Below are 14384 nucleotides of genomic sequence, written 5' to 3'. Positions count from 1 at the left end.
AGCGCAGGGGAACTCTTGATTACTTTCCGTTTTAAAGGAAATGGATCACATTCATTAGCTGCCATTTACCAACCTGAGGAAATCTGAATGTTACATGCGTGTGAGTGTGTGGGTGCAGTGCCCATATGTGTGCACGCAGAGAGGAACAGGACTTGCACTTAACGCCCTCATTGTATTGCCTTTAGACAGGAGATATGGATGTGTGGAGTCATTTCATTGCCTTGAGACAGGAAATCAGGTGTGCGCAGCCACTGCATTGCCTTAAGATAGGAGATATGGATGTGCACAGCCACTGTATTGCCTTGAGATAGGAGATATGGATGTGTGCAGCCACTGTATTGCCTTGAGATAGGAGACATAAATGTGCACAGCCACTGTATTGCCTTGAGATAGGAGACATGGATGTGCACAGCCACTGTATTGCCTTGAGATAGGAGACATGGATGTGTGCAGCCACTGTATTGCCTTGAGATAGGAGATATGGATGTGCACAGCCACTGTATTGCCTTGAGATAGGAGATATGGATGTGCACAGCCACTGTATTGCCTTGAGATAGGAGACATAAATGTGCACAGCCACTGTATTGCCTTGAGATAGGAGACATGGATGTGCACAGCCACTGTATTGCCTTGAGATAGGACATCAGGTGTGTGCAGCCACTGCATTTTCTTGAGACAGGAGATATGGATGTATGCAGCCCTGCCAGCTCTGTGCATGTGGGCTAGGAATTCAGACTCAGGTCCTCTTGCTCACAGAGCAAGAATTCACCTTCTCTCCAGCCTAAGAAATTGTCTTCTATTATTTTTAAATTTGCTATAAGTTTATATTATGAATAATAGTTGAATTTTATTAAAATATTTTCTGTAAGTTTTACATAGGTCCTGTTAGATTCTATTCTTAAATCCATGGAACTTGCAAATTAATTTTCAAGATGCTTAGATTATTTTAACATATTGCTGACATATTCTAGGCGTAATTTGTGCACAGTCCTGAAGGCATTCACTAGGGTTGTTTGTAATATTGATATTTACAATACTTGAGATGTTCTGCAATTCCTTTTCCTCTTACTTTTCTGGCACTCATTCTGTGATACTGTGACTGCCCCAGAGGGTTACAGAGAGCCTCTTACTGACATGTCCTTTGATTTCCCACTTTGCTTTCCTACTTAAAATCTCCAGGTATGAGGTAAAGATAATGCATTCCTTAGACATTTAGTGAAAATTAATTGGGAAATTGGCTGGGTGATTTTGATTCTGACTGGGTGTAGTCTTCACTGTCTTGGTAGTTTCCTTTAATCTAAGGACAATTTTTGTCCTACTTGTTTTCTTTTGGTCACTCTGCCTGTATTTCTGCCCCCTCCCAAGCCCCTGGACTATAATTTTAATTTTTGAAATATACAATTTTCTTATTCATTTTATTATAGTTGTCTTTCCTAATTTAATTGTTTTTTGTCCAATGAATATGGATTGGTTCTTTGAAGTTTGTTATATTGCCTAGCATGTCACCAATATTTGTCTATAACATGGTCAATATTTTGATGTGATATTCTAAAGAATAAAACTTTGAAGTTGATATTTCTTGCTGACAAATTGTTCATCATTATGTGTTGGGCTCTTAGTTACTTACAACTTTACTGAGCAATATTGTAGGAGCATGCACTGTTCTAATCACAACCAGCATTTTGGGCTGCATTCTTCAGCTTAAATACAAATTCCCTGACTGTATTTGTTTTTTAAGGAGCTGTGCCTTTTTTATGAATTCTTGACAACTGTGCCGAGAGCTCAGCATTTCTCCTGTACTGGCTCTCCCAAAAGCTCCGCTGTGCTTACTCTAGTGACATGAAAACCTTAGGTTACCCCACATTAAGGTGCAGTCTCTGAAGTGACAAGCTAGTGCTCTGTGCAAATGAAACATTACTCTGTCTGCCAAAGGGATGGGACTAGAGCACTGAGAGCCTAAGCGTAATGTTTGTGGAATAGATGACAAGTTTTGCTGAAAATGACTGTACGTCCATCTACTATAATTAAGAACCAAATGTAGTAAAAGGAGTACAGCGCTAAGTGTTCATGGCACTCTGTTCTATGCTATTACTGGGCTAGGTTCCGAGAGGCTGCCTGCGCCCTGCCAAACGGTGCAGCAGGAAGGAGGAGAAACTGAGCAACCTTCTGAAATGCATAAAAGAAGTTTTAAAATAAGAGCCATGTCAACAGTTCATATTTTGCTTTATTTATTTAATTTTTTCCATTCTTATTTCGTGGACTGAAGAGAGGGGGACTTGGGTCCCAACATTGGTGTGGAGGCCAGATAACAGTTTGGCAAGAGTCAGCTCTCTCCTAACATCATAATGGCCTCAGTGATCAAACTCAGGTCATCAATCAGGTTATCAGGCTTGGTAGCAGGCACCCCTGCTCACTGAACTCTTCCCCAGCTCTGCTTTATTTGTTGCATATAATAGAGATAGACAGAATGAGTTGTCACTGCTTGGAGGCCATTCTTGTAAGCAGGAAAGGAGACTCTATAACACTGTGCCCTCCATGTTCCCACAGTGCTGAGAACTCTCCTCTAGACTTGACTGAGTTATAATCTAGATGCAATAAAATACACAGTCTTTGCTATATAATTCAACATGCTTTTATTTTAATGTAACTGCCAACCAGATCAAGATGTCTAAAATGTTACTTTTATTCCAGAAAGTTCTCCTGCGTCCTTTTTCTAGTCAGTCCTGTCCCTATTCCAGAGTTTTTCTGATGTCTGTCTCTGAATGATTTTGTTTACATGTGTACTTTATATAAAGTGTTTGCGGCCACATACACACTTGGAAATTTGGTTTTGTTGCTTGATTGACGTCATAAACATTATGTAAGCCTGGGTGGTATGACCTGCACATATCTAGATTATACTGTGTGCGTAGTCATTAGCTATGAGGCCATTGTTTAGCACATGAGTATATAAACATTGATTCTTCCATGTATTTGATATGTTTTTTTGGCTATCAATTTGTTGTGTTTATCAACATTTTCAGTTGCTGGGTTAGATTCCAATGGAGAAAAGCTGTCATAGCATTTGCTTGCTTGTTTTCCAATCTTCTTTCTACTTTTTGACCTGCACAAAGTTGCTATGGGTGTTCTTGTTATTTTTATTTATCTATTTATTTTAATGGGCCTAAATCTCTATTTCTTCAAGGTAGAAACAAAGGAATGTCATGTGAATGTCTGAATTTATCAGAAGCTGTCTGACTTTATTGTAAATGTTCATCAGAAATAGTTGGCACTGAGCATCTGTTTAGTTCATTTCTGTAATTCTCATTGTTTTAGATTTGCATTTCCTTGATGGGTGATAGCACCCTGTTTCTTTCAAGTATTTTGTCTGTCATCTGTGATGAAGCATCGATCTAGACTATTGCTTTTAAAAGTCATATGACATTCTAGATTCAGCCCTTTGATGTCTCTCTCTGTGTCTCTTGTCTCTGTGTGTGATCTGTCGCTATCTGTCTGTCTTTCTGCCTCTGTCTGTCTATCCCAGTATCTATCTGTATGTCTACAGGGAGTTCCATGGCTTGCCTTTTTACTTTTTCAGAACAGTTTTAGTATGTGGAAGCTTTCTGCTTTGGTGGCATCATCTCTAACTTGAACTCCTCTGTCATCCGTGTCTCCTGTGTCCTGCCGGAGGAATATTCTTCCTATTACAGAGTCATGACTGTGTATCCTGTGTTCCTTCTAGAAGCTTTACAGTTTTTTCTCATCATTCAGGGCTGTGAGCTGCCTTTAGTTAACTTTGTGTGTTAGAAGATAGTAGATGATAGTTCATGTTATCTACATATGGATGTCTATTTTCTTGGCCATGTTTTATTGAAAAGACCTATTTTCCCACCAAACTGAATTGTCATGTTTGTCAAAGTAAGTGGTAATTAAAAATGAGTTTTCTAGACCTGCTCTTCTTGCCCATGTCTACCACTGTGCTTAAAGTATTCTCTCCTTGACTCATATTTTATGATATTGGGAAATTTCAGTACATTTGCCACTAAAACTTCTCTGGAATAGACTGCACCATCCCAGGTATGGCACCTTCATTTTTTCTAGGTGCTACATAGATTTTAAAATAATGGTAATTTTTATTAACAAACCTAGTATTTTTGTCTCCAGAATCTGCATGATCATGTCTTTCATTAATTATAGGAACTCTCTGTATCTGCATTTTCATAAAAAGTGCCTTCAATTTTCCCTTTCTACTAATCCTCAGTATATAGTTCAAGTCCTCTCATTATATTGCTTATTTCTTTTTTCTTTTTTTTTTTTTTCGAGACAGGGTTTCTCTGTATTGCTTTGGAGGTTGTCCTGGAACTCACTCTGTAGACCAGGCTGGCCTCAAACTCACAGAGATCAGCCTGCCTCTGCTTATTTTTTAATCTCTCTTTAATATTTTTTGCCATTTTAATTTCTCCCGGGTACATCTTTGCTTTGTTATTACTTCTCTACTTTTACCTTGAAACTGATTTTTTTAAACTCTTGTTTAATCTGATTTTCAGTCTCAACTATTGTGTTTTCAGTAATTGTCTTTTTTTTTTTTCCATCTAGAAGTTGTGCCATGTTTTCCATAAGCTCTGAAGGTTTTTCACTCCTGGTGCCATGTTTCCTTACTTCTCTAGTAATTTTTAATTGTAGATGTCTGCAGTCAGCATTGAGATTATTCTCTCCCCCCGCTGACTGACATGTCAGCTCAGTCTTCCTCATGGCAGTTTTTCTGTAGAGTTTCAAAGTTTGGGATCATCAGAATGCTGTGAAACTTGTTGAGTTTGTGTTTTCCAGACAGTTTTGCTAGGAGGCTTAGAATCTATCAGGCTCCACTTGTAGAGTGCTTCCAGAGAGTAGGGATGGGAGTCTCCCTAGTCAGCATACGAGTACCTGCTTTCTAGTCTGGTTAGCATACGAGTACCTGCTTTCTAGTCTAGTTAGCATACGAGTACCTGCTTTCTAGTCTGGTCAGCATACGAGTACCTGCTTTCTAGTCTGGTCAGCATACGAGTACCTGCTTTCTAGTCTGGTCAGCATACAAGTACCTGCTTTCTAGTCTGGTCAGCATACGAGTACCTGCTTTCTAGTCTGGTCAGCATACGAGTACCTGCTTTCTAGTCTGGTCAGCATACGAGTACCTGCTTTCTAGTCTGGTCAGCATACGAGTACCTGCTTTCTAGTCTGGTCAGCATACGAGTACCTGCTTTCTAGTCTGGTCAGCATACGAGTACCTGCTTTGTAGTCTGGTCAGCATACGAGTACCTGCTTTGTAGTCTGGTCAGCATACGAGTACCTGCTTTCTAGTCTGGTCAGCATACGAGTACCTGCTTTCTAGTCTGGTCAGCATACGAGTACCTGCTTTCTAGTCTGGTCAGCATACGAGTACCTGCTTTCTAGTCTGGTCAGCATACGAGTACCTGCTTTCTAGTCTGGTCAGCATACGAGTACCTGCTTTGTAGTCTGGTCAGCATATGAGTACCTGCTTTGTAGTCTGGTCAGCATACGAGTACCTGCTTTCTAGTCTGGTTAGCATACGAGTACCTGCTTTCTAGTCTGGTCAGCATACGAGTACCTGCTTTCTAGTCTGGTCAGCATACGAGTACCTGCTTTCTAGTCTGGTCAGCATACGAGTACCTGCTTTCTAGTCTGGTCAGCATACGAGTACCTGCTTTCTAGTCTGGTCAGCATACGAGTACCTGCTTTCTAGTCTGGTCAGCATACGAGTACCTGCTTTCTAGTCTGGTCAGCATACGAGTACCTGCTTTCTAGTCTGGTTAGCATACGAGTACCTGCTTTCTAGTCTGGTCAGCATACGAGTACCTGCTTTCTAGTCTGGTCAGCATACGAGTACCTGCTTTCTAGTCTGGTCAGCATACGAGTACCTGCTTTCTAGTCTGGTCAGCATACGAGTACCTGCTTTCTAGTCTGGTCAGCATATGAGTACCTGCTTTCTAGTCTGGTTAGCATACGAGTACCTGCTTTCTAGTCTGGTCAGCATACGAGTACCTGCTTTCTAGTCTGGTCAGCATACGAGTACCTGCTTTGTAGTCTGGTCAGCATACGAGTACCTGCTTTGTAGTCTGGTCAGCATACGAGTACCTGCTTTCTAGTCTGGTCAGCATACGAGTACCTGCTTTCTAGTCTGGTCAGCATACGAGTACCTGCTTTCTAGTCTGGTCAGCATACGAGTACCTGCTTTCTAGTCTGGTCAGCATACGAGTACCTGCTTTCTAGTCTGGTCAGCATACGAGTACCTGCTTTCTAGTCTGGTCAGCATACGAGTACCTGCTTTCTAGTCTGGTCAGCATACGAGTACCTGCTTTCTAGTCTGGTCAGCATACGAGTACCTGCTTTCTAGTCTGGTTAGCATACGAGTACCTGCTTTCTAGTCTGGTTAGCATACGAGTACCTGCTTTCTAGTCTGGTTAGCATACGAGTACCTGCTTTCTAGTCTGGTTAGCATACGAGTACCTGCTTTCTAGTCTGGTCAGCATACGAGTACCTGCTTTCTAGTCTGGTCAGCATACGAGTACCTGCTTTCTAGTCTGGTCAGCATACGAGTACCTGCTTTCTAGTCTGGTCAGCATACGAGTACCTGCTTTCTAGTCTGGTCAGCATACGAGTACCTGCTTTCTAGTCTGGTCAGCATACGAGTACCTGCTTTCTAGTCTGGTCAGCATACGAGTACCTGCTTTCTAGTCTGGTCAGCATACGAGTACCTGCTTTCTAGTCTGGTCAGCATACGAGTACCTGCTTTCTAGTCTGGTCAGCATACGAGTACCTGCTTTCTATTCTGGTCAGCATACGAGTACCTGCTTTCTAGTCTGGTCAGCATACGAGTACCTGCTTTCTAGTCTGGTTAGCATACGAGTACCTGCTTTCTAGTCTGATTTGTAATGCCTCCTTTGCTTTTCTTTGGTGAGATTACAACTTTATAAATGGAAATCAAATCAGAAAAGAAGCATGCTGCTAGATTGATTGATATCGATTGCCACAGAAAGGATAGGAAACTGGAAAAGCAGATAAGAATAGTAATAGCTTTCAGATACTGGCTGTTTTCATTGGCATTTAAAGAAATGTGTGGTTAGAGTGATGTATGTGATGGCTTAGTGATTACTGCCCTTGGATATGTGTGTCTGTGCTCAAAGTGATGACTGAAACAGGTAGTTTGGAATTAACTTAGTCTTCTAATGAAAACGAGTATATGACCAATAAATCCATGTATAATTTTCCAAATTGAAATCATTTCATCTATGTGCATTGTACCTTGAAATTTTTAATAATGAAAACAGGAGTAAAGAAGGTTTCTTCCAGTCCTCTTTGTCCTGTTTGCTGCATTACCACACCCCGTGTCTTCACCTTGCTTCTTCCTTATTCCTCTGTAGGAAGAGTCACTAAGAATAGCCTGAGTAATAGATGTTCTATACAGGCAGATTGCTGAGTCATGAGTAATAGACATTATATACAGGCAGATTGCTGAGTCATTCAGTTCTGTTACAGAGTTGGGGAATATGGAGAACAGTGTTGAGCAGAGGAAACAAGTTCCTCAGATGCAAACTTGTTCTTTGGAAAAATAAGGAATTCTAACCTGCATCAGTCTTAAAGTTCATAATTTCACTCAGCTTTATTTTTAACAGGGTTATATTTTGAAATGATGTGAAATGCTTTAAATCAAACTTCAGAAATCTGCTTCAAGTGAAATAAATTTAAGATGATGAGCAGATTAATAATGTGACCTGCAAATATTTCTGTAGACATCAACATTTTCTTTTATGCATATATATATGTATACATATATATATATATATATATATTCTAGCTGTCCCATAATAGTCTCTCTGCTTGTGAAATAGTTACCTCTAGAAGAGATGTGCTGGGACTATTGAGTCTGTGACAATAAAATTAATTAGTTGGCTTTTCCTTAAAAAGATAAGGCTTGAGCTTCCTTGCAGAATTCTAACTCCCAATTCTCCTTCCTCTATGACTCCAATATACTTACACCATAGTTTGGTGCCAAGTAGGTGGATGGGTTTTCGTCCTACCGTCAGAATAACTCACCGACAAAGCTCAGCTTAGAGCCTGTTACCTTACTGTAGTCTTGGTCTGGTTTCTGAAGGTGAATGCAAGATATTTATTGAAGTCCACCCCAGGGAATCTAATACCAAATGGTTAGCCCTGAAATCATATATGTACAAGTAACATTGTAGCAGCTGAGCTGGTTGTGTTTATGTATTTAGAAATATACATCTATAGCAACAATTAAAGAAAAAGAGGTCATGAATTTGAGGAGGGTCTGTGGGAAGTGTCAGAGGGAGGAAAGGGAAGGGGGAAATGTTATAATGACCTTTAAATTTCAAAAACTAAAAAAACAAAAAACCCTTTAAACAATAATAACAAAACTTATAGATCCTAAAAAGAAAAGTATATACCTTTAAGAATTATTTAAAGAAAGAAAAGCAGGCTTTAAGGGGCTGGAGAGATGGCTCTTTGGTTAAGAGAACTGGCTGCTCTGCTAGAGGACTCGGGTTCGGTTCCCAGCACCCACATGGCTGCTTATAACTGGCAGTTCCAGGGGATGCAACACTCTTTTCCCTATTCTGGGGACATACATGAAGATAAAACATTCATACACATAAAATAAGTACATTAAAATAAAAAATTAAATACTCTATAAAAATAAGGCCTTAATGTAGGCCTTAAATGCTCAATTAAGTTTGATACATTTGTGATAGAGTGGATTCAGATTGTTGGACACTGCTAAGTGAGATTTTCTTTCTTTCTTTCTTTCTTTTTTTTTTTGAGGTTTTCAAAGTTAGTGTTGGACCATTGTGTTAAACCTCAGTGGCTTGTTCTTTTGTTTTCTAGCAATAGAACAAACTCCATTTACCTATTAATTGAGGGTTCAGATGTTAATAATAAAGTTGCCCTGAGTGCAGTAACATTTGTCTCTGAGGTCAGGACTTGAGGTGATCTGTTCCATTTGTCTCTTGACCAGGACCCTCTGTGCTTGTCTGAGGGAGGCTGTGTGTGCACTTGTCCCTGTCCCCTGCCATGTGGGCACTACTGGGGCCCTCTTTACCTCCCTGGGTGGTGAATCCTACTAGTTGGGTACAGTGCTTATATTAGAAGGGCCATATTTTAGTACTTTTTAATAGATCTTTTTACTATAAGAAATTCATGCCTAGGTAATTGATTAATAGGACAAATATATTTTCTTTTTATCTGTTGTGATGTTGGAATTTAGCTATGAAAATATATCTTAAAATCTTTAGAAATATTAAAAAATCATTATTTCCTCTTGATGTTAAATTTGGCACAACAAAAATGTTGTGGGGAATCATTTTGCTTTCTGAAGTCCTGGGAAGGCTAGCTACCCAAGTGGTTATTGAGATGTATGTAAACTAAATTTGGATTTTTAGTTTTCAATTTTTATGAGTATATTTTATAACTATCAAGAAGTGACAGTTAATGATTTTGAAAAATTGATAACTTCTGCTAAAATAGATTTTGTAAAAGAAGATAAACACAAAAGCATTACAATTTTGTCAAAAAAGCTTAACATGTCCCTAAAAATAATCTGAGTTCGTATTTTATTTGTAAAACAATCATGTCTTGAAAGGAGTGTGTATGCTGTGCCTGTGGCCTGGGAGAGACAGTGAGACTGCAGTCTCTAAAAGGATGCTCTGCCTCTAAGGAGATGCAGGCCACTGCCTCCACCCCAGCTGATGCCAGCAGTGCTTGTGCCCAGAAACACTGAGGTAGAGCTCAGGAGGAATTTGGGAACAAGAGAGCAGAGAGAGGACTTTCAGGTCAGCTTTGATTCGTTTCTGGAAAGATAAAACAGCAGCAGCCATTTCCTGTAGCAAACAGGGTCATGGAGTGAAGCCTGCACTCCTCCTCAAGTGTGGGAAAGTGAGAAAGAAGTGGCTTGAAGAGATGATTCTCGAAGTGTGCCAGCTTAGAAAATTCATCACTCTAAATCACGGGGCATGGGTGGGTGTTAGTCTGCTGTTCTGTTTTCTGCAGACTTGCACCTTGACCATGGAAAGATCTAGAAACCGCTCCTCACCTTTGTGAATCAGGGTTTTCAGGGAGGCAGGAGGATGGCAGTTACTGTAGAAGACAGATGCTGTACTGGAAATGACAGTTCCACCGGGGAAGTGACTGAGTGCCTAAGTCCAGAATGCCCTGTCTCAGCCTCTGGGGCTGTGTGGTCACCCTGCCAGCCTACTCTCCGCCCTGACCTGCAGCAGCCTCAGCTGCTCTCTAGACTAAGTCAAACTGCCTCACTTCCTCTGCAGGGTCCATGCCTCTAGTATGTCATGCTTTTCAGAAGGTTTTTTTGTTTGTTTGTTTCCTAATGAAATTGGGTGTTTTTATTTTGTAATTGTGTTTTAGTCATCTGAGCCTAAATGTTTTGGTATTTACTAAGAACTACAGAAATGCTTTTAGCACATGTTTGAGCATATAGTCTAACCCTTCAATTTCTGCCTAGATTAGAAACTGACCTTGTCATGCCTCCCTGTGACATTATGATCTGCTTTTACTTTGGCTGTTTTTTTCTGCATTGGGTCTTTATAACTCAGTGATCTATTTCCAACAGTTTGAGACTAATGAGGCAAATCACTTTGAAATTTATACCATTGTTTGGAAAGCTTTTGAATGTCTCCCTTTGAAAAGTGACTTTGAGCGAGCCCTGCTCACACCGCTATGCTACAGTAAATGCTGAAGTAGCATCCTGGCATCCTTCCCACAAGCAGGCTCTCGGAGGCTCGCCGCAGCGCTCCCAGCTCCCTGCACGGCTTTTCACCTTGCTAGCGCTGGCTGGGGCAGCTCGTTCTGCGGATGTGCTGAAACCCTCCCACTTGCTCTGCAGCAGAGAAGAATGGATCTCCGAGTCCATTGGAAATGAACGGTGGAGCGAGGCTGCGGGAGGGGGAAACGACATGAATGTCTTCCAGCAGCTGAGCAAACAAGCATTTTAATATGGTATTCTTTTCTTTCCACTGACAGATTTTTGCTTTCTGTTTTCTTCTAGAAAGATGTGGATAATTTGCCCTGCCTCCAACGCCTCTTTCTCAGCTTCAACAATATATCTAGGTATGTGGGACTGTCGTCATTAATAGATAACTCGTCTGTGTGGGCTCCAGTGCTTTGAGATAGTTAACGTAGTGGAGAGTTTTACTGTCCTGAAGGGTTTTACATTTGAAAATGGGAGAACCACCCATGACAAAGTTCTTTGTTGGGAAAAGGAAGCTCTTGTGTCTTCTGCCTCTGTTGCTAAAGATGATGCAATTAGCAAAGCATGGCCTTTCTTTAGTTATGCTGGTGGGCTGCATGGAGCTGTCAGTGTGTATTTGCTGTCCTTTGTTTGACAGCCACTGCCTTAGTCAATTGAATTAGTTTCTTTCATAAATTATCATCTGCAGTTTGTACAGCCACTGAGCAGTTTTAATAAAGCAGGCTATATTTGTCACCGAGCTGCATGGGAATTAGGCCGTGCCTGCCTTCCAAGTGAGTCTCTCTGCTTAGAATGAATGCTGCTAAGGGAAGGATACTAGAAGAGACACCCATGGTTTGCTTGCCATCCTTGTCCTTATATCATGATGTCTTGTTCGGGTTAGTGGGGGAGGTTACAGAACTGAAGCAGAGGCAGAGGCCGACTTTTCAGTGCAGGGAGACCTCCCATTTCCCTGGTCTTTTCTTCCTCCTTCCCTGAATCTTTGTCTGGGCTTGACTCCGTGACTTCCCTCCACTCTTTAGTTTGTCTTCAATACTATTCTCTGGACTTGAACTTGTGCAAGTGAATCATTAAGTTTAAATGCACAGTCTTACCGGACTGCAGGTCTGTGCTTCTGAGGCCTAGAAATCATGGAGTGTTGTGCATCTTTCTGTTCACCCCCCATTCCTAAGTTTAGCCTCATCTTCCTATCCTGTATTTAAAAGAAAACAATTATCAGAAGATGGTGAGCATTTTAGAAAGGTGGTATTTCAGAAGAAATGCCCTTCAAGTCTCCTTTTTCTCCTCCATAGGAAAGCATGAAAGTTTTCTGAAGGACTTTCAGTGTTCCTCTCAGTCTGCAAGCTACTTTTCTAGCTGCTCTGCTGTCCTCTGTGTGTGTGTGTGTGTGTGTTTGTGGTGTAAGTTCTTTTGTTGGCATTGGTTTTCTTCAAGGGATTTCTACCTAAAGATGCTCTAGAGCAGTGATTCTCAACCTGCCTAATGCTGCTACACTTTAATACATTTCCTCAAGTTGTTTTGACCCCCAGCCATAAAATTATTTTCATTGCTACTTCATAACTGTAATTTTGCTACTGTTATGAATCGTAATGTAAATATCTGATATGCACACCATGTGATATGCAACCCAAAGGGGTCAGACCTACAGATTGAGAACCACTGCTCTAAAGACCGTATTCACTGTTTAAGCTGCTGCAAACCCTTAGATTTCCCTAGTCTGCGGTGCACTCGTTTCTTCTTGTTGTTTGTGTGAGCAACTGAAGAGTTATGTATTTGCTTATACATAGATGATGCTACTCCCAGGCCTTAGGGCACCAGCTCTCTGAACTCCTAAACTTTAGGCTTGTAAGTAGTTGGCTTTGGCTGCTTACATACTGAAGAACTTTACTTCAAAATCTGGAAGGGAAGTTCACCCAGACAGCAAAATAAGATTAATGGGATTTTTTTCTTGAAAAGCACGATTTCCTAAGAAACTGAGAAATAAATAAGGTTTATTTCAAGGCTTTTGTTCTCCCAGCAATGGCTTTCTCTGTGTTTCTCCACAAGCTAAGCTTTGAATTTTCTTTAGTGTTTCCACCTGAACTGTGTCGGGGTCAAAGTAGAGCTGTTGCTCTGTCTGTTTTGATATCTGTGACCAGAGGGTTTTTGTTGTTGTTTGGGTTTTTTGTTTTGTTTTGAGACAGGGTTTCTCTGTGAAATAGTCCTGGCTGTCCTAGAACTTACTCTGTACACCAGGCTGGCCTCAAACTCACAGAGATCTGTCTGCCTCTGCCTCCTCAATCCTGGGATTAAAGGCATGTGCCACCACTGCCTTTAAGTTTTATATTATGATCTGTTGCTCTGTGTTGATATCTATGGCCCAGAGGTTTTGTATCATGAATACATTGGGTCTGTGGAAGAAAAATCTCTTGGAGAACAAGCCTTGAAAACATTTGTATAAACTTTACTTAAGATACACGTATAACAGTAAGCTATGCTACAGAACACAAGAGACCACCTTCAGTGATGATTCAGTGTATTTTCTGAGCTCCATGTTCTGGTTAATAGAGTTACCAGGCTTTACAGTCCAGTGTTCCTGTGTGGCAGAGGTCACAAAGAGAAGAAGCAACAAAGTAAGGCACATATTGTAGGAGTTTCTAGTCCTTTCTGTAGAGATGCCGACTGTTTTGGCAAATGAAAATATCCAGTATATGGCCATTTAGAGGGGGAAGTCTATTGACCCTTTCTGTAGTAGGACTTCCAAGTTGTTGGATTCTTAGTGGTCCATTTGCATCAACTCTGAGATGCCTTGTGGAAATACAGAAAGTTCCAAAATGAGATTTCACTATGAAATTCAGAGATAGATTTATGGGATAGTTTGAATAAGAATGGCTCTCGTAGGCTCATATACTTGAATGCTTAGGGAGTGACATTAGGAGGTATAGACTTGTTGGGGATGGGTGTGGCCTTGTTGGAGGAAGTTGGGGTTTCAGAAGCCCAACCCAGGCCCAATGGTGCTCTCGCTCTCTTCTTTCTGCCTGCCTGTCTGGATGTAGAACTCTCAGGGGCCTCTGCGGCACTAATTCTGCTTGCATGCATCCATGCTTCCCACCGTCATGATAATGGACTAAACCTCTGAATGTAAGCAAGTCCCAATGAAATGTTTTCTTTTATAATAGTTGATAATGGTCATGGTGTCTCTTTACAGCAATAGAACAATGACTAAGACAATTTACTTCTTCAACACAGATCTTTTTAAAGGCTCGGTGAATATAGATGGTAATTTCAGGAGTGCTGTGTGCAGAGGATGCTGAGGGAGCATCTTATCTGTAGTTTGGGATATGCACATACAGAAAAGAAACTTGTCTCCTGGGAGTGTAGGATCCCTGATGACCTTAGCATCAGAACATACCTAGAACTCTGCCCTGTTGACCTCTACAATAAGCGCATATCTAAAACCTTTCCCTGGTGACCTCTATCCTCAGGACATACCTAGAGCCCTGCCCTGGTGACCTTGACTATCAGAACATACCTAGAAACCTTCTCTTAGTCTCTATTTCCATAAGGATATGCCTATAACTCTGCCCTGATGACCCCTGTCATAAGAATATACCTGCAACCCTGCCCTAGTGACCTCTGTGCCCTGGTGACC

General features: G+C 41.0%; 1 protein-coding gene across 8 annotated transcripts in view; it reads left to right on the top strand.

Moving 5' to 3' along the window:
• The window catches only part of Lrrc49 (leucine rich repeat containing 49), a 103345-nt gene that overhangs the window by 28539 nt on the left and 60422 nt on the right, over positions 1–14384 (top strand). For 6 of the 8 annotated variants that reach the window (XM_040739675.1, XM_040739673.1, XM_040739678.1 and 3 more), the window contains one exon: positions 11051–11112. In XM_040739675.1, the coding sequence (XP_040595609.1) occupies positions 11051–11112 (62 nt within the window). Of the gene's footprint in view, positions 1–10809; positions 10928–11025; positions 11113–14384 lie in introns of those variants that run through there. The other 2 variants (XM_040739680.1, XM_040739679.1) reach the window with 2 other exon arrangements.

The sequence above is a fragment of the Mesocricetus auratus genome, unplaced genomic scaffold, assembly GCF_017639785.1.
Source record: "Mesocricetus auratus isolate SY011 unplaced genomic scaffold, BCM_Maur_2.0 Super-Scaffold_100691, whole genome shotgun sequence".
NCBI classification, from domain to species: Eukaryota; Metazoa; Chordata; class Mammalia; order Rodentia; family Cricetidae; genus Mesocricetus; species Mesocricetus auratus.
This window is presented reverse-complemented; position numbering and strand designations above follow the sequence as displayed.